Source organism: Mus caroli, chromosome X, assembly GCF_900094665.2.
Source record: "Mus caroli chromosome X, CAROLI_EIJ_v1.1, whole genome shotgun sequence".
Lineage (NCBI taxonomy): Eukaryota > Metazoa > Chordata > Mammalia > Rodentia > Muridae > Mus > Mus caroli.
In genome coordinates, this window is record NC_034589.1 from 55639414 (window position 1) to 55650439 (window position 11026).

The following is an 11026-nucleotide window of genomic DNA, read 5'->3' on the forward strand; positions in this document are numbered from 1 at the left end:
TTTTCGAGACAGGGTTTCTCTGTGTAGCCCTGGCTGTCCTGGCACTCACTTTGTAGACCAGGCTGGCCTCGAACTCAGAAATCCGCCTGCCTCTGCCTCGGAATGCTTTTTATTAGATGAAATCTTTTATTAGATTAACAATTATTTTCAAACTCAAAATCCAGATTAGTAACCAAAACAATCTAGAGTAAACATGATTCAACCTACAAAGCAATACTACTAATAAAACTTTATAGAGGCCATCACATTACATATTTCTCACCTATTCCCACATGGGATTCCAAAATCATACTGACATCATTGGCACCATCACCTATTGACAGTGTTATGGGGCTGCCTTTCAAGTTCTTCACCATTCTGACAATCTAAACATTAAATACAAAAGAGACAGAAAAGTCAAAAGCAGAATGTGTAACAATTCACTAGGGTTTACTGTCATTTATAAGTAAACAGAAAAATATGTGTATATATATATATAAGAATTATATGTACATATATATATAAGAATTCTCAGGTATAAAGTAACAAGTCATTTAAAACACACCACCAGCACCACATTTGCTTCTAGGTCTGTACATGCATAAATGGTCAAAACATTTCCTGCCATGCTTTCTTCTTTTGCCATCTTTTCATGTGATCTTTTTGGATTATATTGTGAATGTATAAGCGTGGAGGTCATAAATTGGATTTGAGGTAACATGTACAAAGCCACTAGAACAAGAATGGAAAAATCAGAACAGTTTTGGTTACCTCCTATTCCCTCTTCTGAAGACATCTCCCTTAGAATACCCCATTGAGATAGGGATTCCACAAGAAGACCAACAAGAGCCAACTAACCTGGACACTTGAGGGGAGTCTCAGACTTAAGTACCAACCAAAGAGCATACATGGGCTGGACCTAGGCTCCTTGAACATATGTAGTAAATGTGCAGCTCGGTCTTCATGTTGGTCCCCCAACAACTGATTATTTTGCATGTCTGTGCATCCTGTTTCCCTAACTGGGTTGTCTTTCCTGGCCTCGGTGGAAAGGGTTAGCCTGGTCCTGTAGTGATTTGTTGTACCAGGGCATGCCTTCCCCTTCTCAGAGAAGGGAAGAAGGGATGGGAGAAGAGCTGTGTGTGTGTGTGTGTCGGGGGTGGGGCGAATGGTAGGGGTGGCTGTGATTGGAATATAAAGTGAATAAATGAATAGATTAATAGAAAAAATACCTCAATAGTAATTATGGAACAAATGTTAATTTTGTTACCTCTATGACTTCCAAATAAATTTTACTAATTTTTCTCACTACCCAATATGGTTTGTTCTCTCTTTCAGATAGCTACATTTCAAAGGGGATATCTTTTTTTTTTTTTTTTTTTTTTTTGGTTTTTCGAGACAGGGTTTCTCTGTGTAGCCCTGGCTGTCCTGGCACTCACTTTGTAGACCAGGCNCACTTTGTAGACCAGGCTGGCCTCGAACTCAGAAATCCGCCTGCCTCTGCCTCCCGAGTGCTGGGATTAAAGGCGTGCGCCACCACGCCCGGCCAAAGGGGATATCTTAAAGGAGGTGAGAGTTGCAGAAAAATATTCAAGATGGGTGTACAAATTCAGTTACTTTCTAAATAGTATCTTATCTAGATGTGAAAGTGATTGCAGTATGGCTTACTGTTGTGTTCAGGGCAAATACTGAACAAAAATATGTCCACTTCTGGTGTTGTTAAGTTCTTTAGGGTTCTCCAAAACCTCTTCAGAAAGTTACTTTTGGAAATGTTTTGGTCAAAGCTGTCTTCCTCCTCTCTTTCAGATAGTCACTGCTCGCTATCTATTCTTAAGATTCCTTGGGATGTAATAGCCTTAACAAGACATAAATGTCTCAGCTGCTAAATAACGATTTCTCTAACTGGTTAGCATAAATAAAATTCATTTTCAATATAGATGAAGAGATTATAAATAATCTATGCAACGAAGGCACACCATAGTAGTTTCTTTAAATAAGACTAAGATTTTTTACTTGTGTTAAAAGCATTATAAAGCTCCTACATGTCCAGTGTCACTCAACATAAAAATGAAGCGAAATGTTAGCTTTTGCTTGATCTCTCTTCTTAATTTGGTTCCTATAAAATGCTTAATAAATGACAAAGCTAAAGCATCTAAACCCCATTCAGTTTTAATAAGCTATAATAATGGCTAACTAATGTACACTCCATATACTATGTGCAACAATGATCTCTATACCTCAAGGATTAAACACTGCAGTCTGGAAGGCTAGAAAATCATCAAGCATGACAACATTTGCAAGAAAAGTATAGGTTAGGTTGAAAGATTAATTTGTCCTCGTGGGAAAAAAACAAAAGGATATGTGGTCACTGACAATAAAGTCCCGGAGGATTCGGTCAACATGGAGTTTCCTCCTGACCTCTTCAAGTTACCTATACTAACAGTTTTCCTCAAAACTGTGGGAAGCTCTCAAGAAAAACAAGTGACTTAACTAATAGCTTTATTCATCAAGTATAAATGTATGCAACATACCATTCATAATAATATACTAATATAAAAAATGAAGAGCTGTAGCCATTGAAAAGCATGTAAATGAAATATAGATTAGTTACAAATAGAAGTATATTAGATAACAATAAAGATAACAAAATATGCTATATGTACAGGAGTACATGACATTATCCAATTATCCATATAAAAGCAGGTGAGATGGCTAAGTGGGTGAGGACACCTGATACCAAGTATTAAGACCTGACTTTGATCCCTGAAACCTACATGGAGAAAGGAAGGAACAGACTTCTTCAAACTGTTTTCTTATCTCCACATGTGCAACAAAGTACATGTACCACAGGATAAATAAATCAATGTAAAAAATTTCCAAATAAGAAAGCTTATGATATCAAGTAAAAGGAAAATATTTGCCAATTAGGCATTAGTTTACATTAGTGTAATTTAAATCATGAAATGCTAGTAAAATTTGTGTGTGCAGGGAAATAATAGGGTATTCCCAGAGAAAAAGGAATGACATAAAAAAGGCACACAGGGAAGTAAAGATAACAAACACGGATAAAGTACATCTGGTGTGATCATATTAACAAATGTTCACATATAGATAATAGATTCAGGCCAACATGGAAGGATACTGTACAAGCAGCAGAGTACAGAAAGTACTGGTAGAAAACAAAAATGAGGAAACAGAGATGTTAGGAGGCTACTTACAGATGAAGTCTGTAACAAGAAAGAAACAGGCAGAAAAGACTAGTAAAATGTACTAGAAAAGCATAAGAAGTCAATAAAGGATTTGGGTTTAAAAGTTAAAACTCTAGTAAGATTATAGAAACAATAAGAAATGCCAAGAAAAATGATGATTAAGCTGTGAGAAGAGTTGGAACAATAAAAAACAATCCCAAGAAGATGGGTTTGTAAGAAACTAATGATGTAGAATCCCAAAAATTTAGACAGAAGGTAATGACTTAAACTATATGGATATAAGAGATGAGAAGGTACTAGTCTAGAAAACTAACTGCAGTGACAAACATAAAATACTTGGAGTTCTGAATCACAAGATACCATATGTTCTGGGAAGGAGGAAAAATATGGGCAACACCAAAAGTTTTCATGAAAATGAGAGCTATGACAAAAAATAGGTAGGATAAATAGACTTATAATATGAGATTTAGGGAACAAAAGAAAAATGGCTCCAGTAACAGGAATAAAATAAGACCAGGGAAGAAACAAACTGTTCAAGAAAATTGTAAGATCTGTCTTATGAAACTATGATTTAATGTGATAGTAGAGAATCAAAATGGCAATGTCTAGCAGACACCTAGAAATAGGAGACTAAATCTTAAGAAAAAGTCAGGTCTAGAGCTTTATCAGTGGAAGAATTGAAGGAGAGACTAAGACTATAACGTAAAAGCAAATAGGGGAAAAATCTATTAAGCAGATAGAAAATCTAGGATAATGGGCCAGAAGAAGGCTTCAGGTTCTATTCTCAGTACCCATATGGCAGCTAACAAATGTCTCTAACCCCAGTTCCAGGGGTTCTGATAACCTCTTCTGGCCTCTGTAAACACTAGGAAGCCAAGTGGTGCAGATCTATACATGCAGGTAAAATACTCCCACACATTAAAATAAAATAAAACATTAAAAATGCAGGATGAAACCAAATGAAAAGACACAATGGGAAAGCAAAGGGAAATATCAGCATTTTGGACAAGCACAAAAATCAAGGACGATTTTGAGGAAACTGTAAGTGATAGCACTAACTGTAGTAGAGGAACAAGGAAAAGAATAGTGAACTGGGCCAGGTTTCTCTGTAACCAAGACAGTAGGATAGTAAGATAAGAAGAGATGACAGGATACATAGAGCTAAGAATGTCATGAAGAGGAAGGAACACTAGGCAGAGGCAGTAGGAAACTAAGTACTTATTACAGAAGTCCAAATAGTAAAGAACTGTCAGCAAGCTTGAAGGTACAAGGTACAGTGTAGATACACTGTTTGCTCAAAAAAATTTAGGGAGAGAAATGAGATATGCACAGAGGATCCAGTATGAAAAAATTAACTAATATTCAATTACCTGGGCTTTTTGTAATGGTGCCATCCGGCAGCAGAGCACTGCAGTGCATTTCATACAGATTTGTAGAAAAATACTTTTATAGTTGTTTGAACTACAATCTTGACTAGAATTTAGTATGAGTGACAATGTGGAGCCATCAATGATTAATCCATATTCCTGATGTTCTGTCCATGCTCTGAAAAAGATTTTAAAAAATGTATAATTAAGACCCTGATTTTTATTTTCTTTTGAGACAGATCTCACATAGCTCCAGTTGGCCTTCAATTCTCTATAGCTGAGGATGTCCTTTAACTGCCTGATCCTCCTGCCTCCATTTCTCAAGTTCTGGGACTACGGGCATGCACCTCCATACCCTGCATGATTTTGAGTTTCTCAGTCACTGAGGGGGAGTATTCCAGATAAGACAAGTCACCAGTTCTGTTTCCTTCATCAACCATCCCAAAGAATAAATTGTCTCTAATAAAAGAACAATAGTGAGTTCTGCTTAGAAAAAGATACTTAGGGAGAAAATTAAGATATCAGACTGCCAAAGTGGGAGGAAATGTTAACATTGCGATAGACATCAAGAAAGAGAGTTGGGGGCTAGAGAGATGGCTCAGTGGTTAAGAGCACTGACTACTCTTCCAGAGGTCCTGAGTTCAATTCCCAGCAACCACATGGTAGCTCACAACCATCTGTCATGGGATCCGATGCACTCTTCTAGTGTGTATCTGAAGACAGCTGCAGTGTCTGAATAAATCTTTTTTTTTAAAAGAGAGTTGGTGTTTTTACATTTTTATTGTGTGTGTACGCTTATGCACAAGCCTGACACATGTGTGGAGGTCAGAGGGCTATTCTGGAATTGGTTTTAGAGATGAAGCTCAAGTCAAAAGGCTTGTGCAGCAACTGCTTTTAGATGATGAGCTAGTGCACTGGCCTAAGGAGGAGAGTTTCAGGGAGTATGTAATTGATAATGTCAACTTCAGTAGAGAAATGAGGAAGAAAACAAAACGAACAAAATCGATTGCATCAAGTTTGCCTATTAAAAAAACCTGTAAAGTAACAAGAACCCAAATAACAGGCATCAGGGGGCAAATAGTGCAATGGGGAGCAAGGACTGCCCACATGGTTGATTCTAAGTTTAGAAATTTATAAAAACGAAGGTGGTTGTGCACTATAAAACTTTAAAATTAGTCTTTTGAACTACAGGTTAATTAGTTAGACTAATATGAAATGATGCAAAATTCAATAACTCATCAGTTTAAACTTCTGGGGAAACAGAAAACAAAATGACTTAAGAGCAAACAAATATAGCATCTTTGCCTGAATGACAAAGGGAATCCAGAGAACAGGGAATGTCTTTTTCTTTTTTCTTTTTCTTTCCTTTTCTTTCTCTCTCTCTCTTCCTTCCTTCCCTTCCTTCCTTCCCTTCCTTCCTTCCCTTCCTTCCTTCCCTTCCTTCCTTCCTTCCTTCCTTCCTTCCTTCCTTCCTTCCTCCTTTCCTCCTTTCTTTCTTTCTTTCTTTCTTTCTTTCTTTCTTTCTTTCTTTCTTTCTTTCTTTCTTTCTTTCTTTCTTTCTTTCTTTCTTAACTTTTTATTTTTCTAGACAGGGTTTCTCTGTATAGCCCTGGCTGTCCTGGAACTCACTCTGTAGACCAGGTTGGCCTCCAACTCAGAAATCCACCTGCCTCTGCCTCCCAAGTGCTGGGATTAAAGGTGTGCACCATCACTGCCAGGCAAACATGATTTTCAAATAGGGCAAAACATCAAGAAGATACGTTGCTCATTAAAGAACATTATATAAATAAATAAATAAATACATGTATCATTTAAATAAATACCATTTTATATCACCTAGGGGTTCTTAACCCTAGCCTACCTATATTCAAAGAACTGTCCATGACTAGCTCTATTTGTAGACTAATGAAATCTGAAAATACTGGGCAATGTAGACAATGAGAAGAATGAGAGATGTCTTATCTCTGGGCACTAAGGTATTGTCAATCAGAAACTTTCCTTGAAATTCTTAGGCTCCATAAATCTTTTTTCCTTTGCTAGTTGAAGACAGAATCTCGGTTTATTTGGTTCCTGTTGGAGTACTGAAGCACACAAATTCACATGGAAAATAGTCTAGAACCTCAAAAACTGTGTCAACAGTTCCAGAGTCTGATGGGATTATATGTCTAGATTCTAAATGTTTACAAATTCAGCTACTGTAAAAGTATTTTTTAAAGAAAAATGAAAAGTTACTGCTATGACCCAGAAATTTCACTACTGAGTATATACAAGAGCAAAATGCACGTCAAAATATATGTGCTCTAGTGTTCATTTTAACACTATTCACAAGAGCCCAGATGGAAACCACCTAACCATCAACTAATAAGAGAAAAAAATATGATACATACATAATTTTGAATACTACTGAGCTACAAAAATGAAATTCTGTCATTTGCAACTACATAGACAAAATGAATGAAGCTCATTATATTATGTGTAATAAGGAACTAAAAAATAAAAAAGTCCAGGAATAAAGAGGCAAATAGTAGCCGAGCAGTGGTGGCAAACACCTTTAATCCCAGCACTTGGGAGGCAGAGGCAGGAGGATTTCTGAGTTTGAGGCCAGCCTGGTCTACAGGGTGAGTTCCAGGACAGCCAGGGCTACACAGAAAAACCCTGTCTCAAACAACAACAACAACAACAACAACAACAACAACAACAACAACAAGACAAATAGCATATGACTTCATTCATATGAAACTCAAAGCATTGATATCAAGGAAATTGAGAGTGCTAAAGTACAAAAGCTGGGAGAGTATATGGATCTAAGGGTGGGGAAAAGTTGATCAAGAGGTATTAAGTAATATTTAGACAGGATAAAGAAATTTTGGTATATTACCTATACAGTGGGGTGGCTATAGGCAATATTAATTTCCATAATTTTAAAATGTTAGATTCTGGAACTTTTTATTATAAAGTACGGTGCTTTGTGAAAAATGTGTTTAGCTATAATTTAAACATTATACAGTGTACACATGTATTAAAATATCACATTAACCTATTAATATGTACAATTATATGCTTTTGTTTACATGTAAATTATAAATTCATTTTAAAAAAGAAACTGAGCTGGGGATAACTCAGTGGTAGAGTGCTTGTCAAAGATGTGTGAGGCCCTAGGTTCGATTTACAGCACTGCCAAAAAATGTTTGAATTTTGACACTAAATCTTGCGAAATCTCTTTGACTTTTACATTAAGAGAGAGAGAGCAACAAATAAGCTAAAGTGGAGAATTAGTCATGTCCTCAGGGAACGTTTTAACTTAGAAGAAAAAAATCACAGCAAACAGAGCTTTCTACAAAAATAATCTCTTATTTACATTTGGATCAATGTATAAATTAATAAATAGATGTACTTTCTTACTTTTTAAGGCTTCTAGTGCTTTTAGGAAATTCATGCAGCAACTTCTTACGATATTCTATTAACAGTTCATGTAATCGATCTTCTTTCCTTTCACTCTCTTCAATGGTTTTTGTGGTCAGTTCCAAGAGCTCAGTATTGGTTTGGAAAAGGCGGCAGGCATAGCAAGTAGATTTGGCTGTTTCCATCTTGTCCCCAGTAAGCACCCAGACTTTTAAGCCAGCTGCATGGAGAGCTTCAATGGTCTCTGCAGCCTGATCTTGCAGCCTAAAAACACAAAGAAACCTCGTTAATCTCTAAAATTCATGAGAGAAGAAGGACTGTTGAAGTAAGCATTCTTACAGCTCACTAGCAATCCAATTCTAGAATCCTTATTATAGTCGGGTTGTCTCTGGCAAAATGGAAAGAGCTAAAACATTCTAATTAGATATGGGGGATATTAGTAAACTCTTAGCATTGAGGAACTTCTAATATTAGGAAAGCTGCTGAGTCCTGTAGCTTATCTTTAATCCCAGCACATGGGAGGCAGCTACAGGCAAATCATTGAGAATCTGAAGCTAACATGGTCTCTATAGGGTGTTCCAGGCAAGCCAGGCCTACACAGCTAAGATCCTGTCTCATAAAAAGAAAAGTAAATAAATAAAGGAAATACAGTAGTTTTCCTTGAGAATTTAAGAATAAAGGATAGAATAATGACACTTTCTTTGGCTTCTTTTCGGATGCCAGAATATCAATAAAATTTGACAAAAGAAATTCTTTTAAGAGGAGAAGGGGAAAGGGGAGCCACAGGAGGTAAGAAATAATAAAATCAAGGAATGTGATTAAAATATATGCATGTACAGGCTAGCCCAGGCAGACCTCCATTCTCTTGCCACCTCTCTGAGCAATTTATTAGATCTGTTGAGCCCAAACCCTATAGGTAAGCTTCCCTTCCCCACCCATCTCTCATGCTTGGAGTCCTCTGGAACAAGCCAAGCTGCCCTGAGGAGCCTGCTATCCTAGGGGACACCTATTCCCCCCCACCTTCATCAGAGTTGCTGATCCTGAACAATACATGTAGCCTTCCCTTCCCCACCGATGTCTCCCCTATTGCTGAGTCCTCTGGAACAAGCCAAGCTGCCCTGAGGAGCCTGCTATCCTAGGGGACATCTATTCTTCCCCCCACCTTCATCAGAGTTGCTGATCCTGAACAATACATGTAGCCTTCCCTTCCCCACCCATCTTCGCTATGGATAAGTCCTCTGGAACAAGCCAAGCTGCCTTGAGCACTCTGCTAGCCCAGGAGAACCTCCATTATCCACCCACCTTCATCTCATCTCCAGCTCTTGAACCATGCAGACCTGCGGATCTGGAACCATACAACCCAAAGACACCCATCAGAGGCCTGCCACACCAGGACCATAGAAATTCACCCTGGTCCCAATATCTCCTATGCTCACAATACCTACTACAGTAAGAAATCCAGGTATCAAAACAATCCAGAACTTCAAGTTGTTGAAGATAGAAATTGAAGAAGATCTCAGAAGATGGAAAGATCTTCAATGCTCATGGATTGTTAGGATTAACATAGTGAAAATGACCATCTTACCAAAAGCAATCTGTAGGTTCAATGCAATCCCTATCAAAATTCCAACGCAATTCTTTACAGTCCTGTACAGAACAATTCTCAACTTCATATGGGGAAAAAAAAAAGCTAGGATAGCCAAAACAATCCTGAGCAATGAAAGAACTTTGGGAAGAATCTCCATCCCTGACCCCAAAATGTACTTATAGAGCAATAGTGATTAAAAACTGCACGGTATTGATACAGAAACAGACAGGTTGAACAATGTAATCAAATAGAAGACCAGAAATAAACCAACAAACCTATGAACACTTGATTTTTTTTTTCTTTTTTTGGTTTTTCGAGTCAGGGTTTCTCTGTAGCCCAGCTGTCCTGGAACTCACTTTGTAGACCAGGCTGGCCTCGAACTCAGAAATCCGCCTGCCTCTGCCTCCCAAGTGCTGGGATTAAAGGCGTGCGCCACCACTGCCCGGCTTGATTTTTGATAAAGCCAAAACCATACAATGGAAAAAAGAAAGCATCTTCAACAAATGGTGCTGGTCTAACTGCATGTCTATATGTAGAAGGATGCAAACAGATCCATATCTTTGACCCTGAACAAACTCAAGTCCAAGTGGGTCAAGAACCTCAACATAAACCAGATACACTAAATCTCAGAGACAAGAAAGTGGGAAATACCCTTGAATGCATTGGTGCAGGAGACAAGTTCCTGAACAGAAGAACACCAATAGTTCAGGCTTTAATATCAACAATTGAATAAATGGGACCTCATGAAATTGCAAAGCTTCTATAAGGCAAAGGATACTATCAATAGGACAAAACAGCAGCTTACAGACTGAGAAAGCATCTTCATCAACCCTATAACTGACAGAGGGCTAATATCCAAAATTTATAAAGAACTCAAGAGGTTAGAAACCAACAGCCCAAATAACCCAATTGAAAAATGGGGTATAGAACTAAACAGAGAATTCTCAACAGAGGAATCTCAAATGGCTGAGAAGCACTTAAAGAATTTGAGATTCTACCTTATACACATTAGAATGGCTAAGATCAAAAACTCAAGTGATAGCACATGCTGGTTAGGAGTGGAGCAAGGGGGGGCACTCCTTCATTGCTGGTGGGAGTGCAAACTTGGACAATCACTGTGGAAATCAATTTGTTGGTTTCTCAGAAAACTGGGATTAGTTTTACCTCAAGACGCAGCCATTACCACTCCTGGGCATAGGCCCAAATAATGCTCTAACATCCCACAGAGACATTTCCTCAACTATGTTTATAGCTGCTTTATTTATAATAGCCAGAAACTGGAAACAACCTAGCTGCTCCTCGACTGTAGAGTGGATGAAGAAAATATGGTACATCTACACCCAATATATACAAAGAGCTCAAGAAGCTGAACTCCAGAAATTCAAATAACCCCATTAAAAATGGGGTACAGAGCTAAACAAAGAATTCTCAACTGAGGAATACCGAAGGGCTGAGAAGCACTTGAAAAAATATTCAACATCCTT

At 37.8% G+C, this 11026-nt stretch overlaps 1 protein-coding gene across 3 annotated transcripts in view; it reads right to left on the reverse strand.

Moving 5' to 3' along the window:
* The window catches only part of Atp11c (ATPase phospholipid transporting 11C), a 178573-nt gene that overhangs the window by 34257 nt on the left and 133290 nt on the right, over positions 1-11026 (reverse strand). For all 3 annotated transcript variants that reach the window (XM_021152853.1, XM_021152852.2, XM_029473144.1), the window contains exons 19-21: positions 7955-8218; positions 4556-4730; positions 263-365 (exon numbers count right to left, since the gene is read on the reverse strand). In XM_021152853.1, coding sequence (XP_021008512.1) covers positions 263-365; positions 4556-4730; positions 7955-8218 — 542 coding nt within the window. The remainder of the gene's footprint in view (positions 1-262; positions 366-4555; positions 4731-7954; positions 8219-11026) is intronic.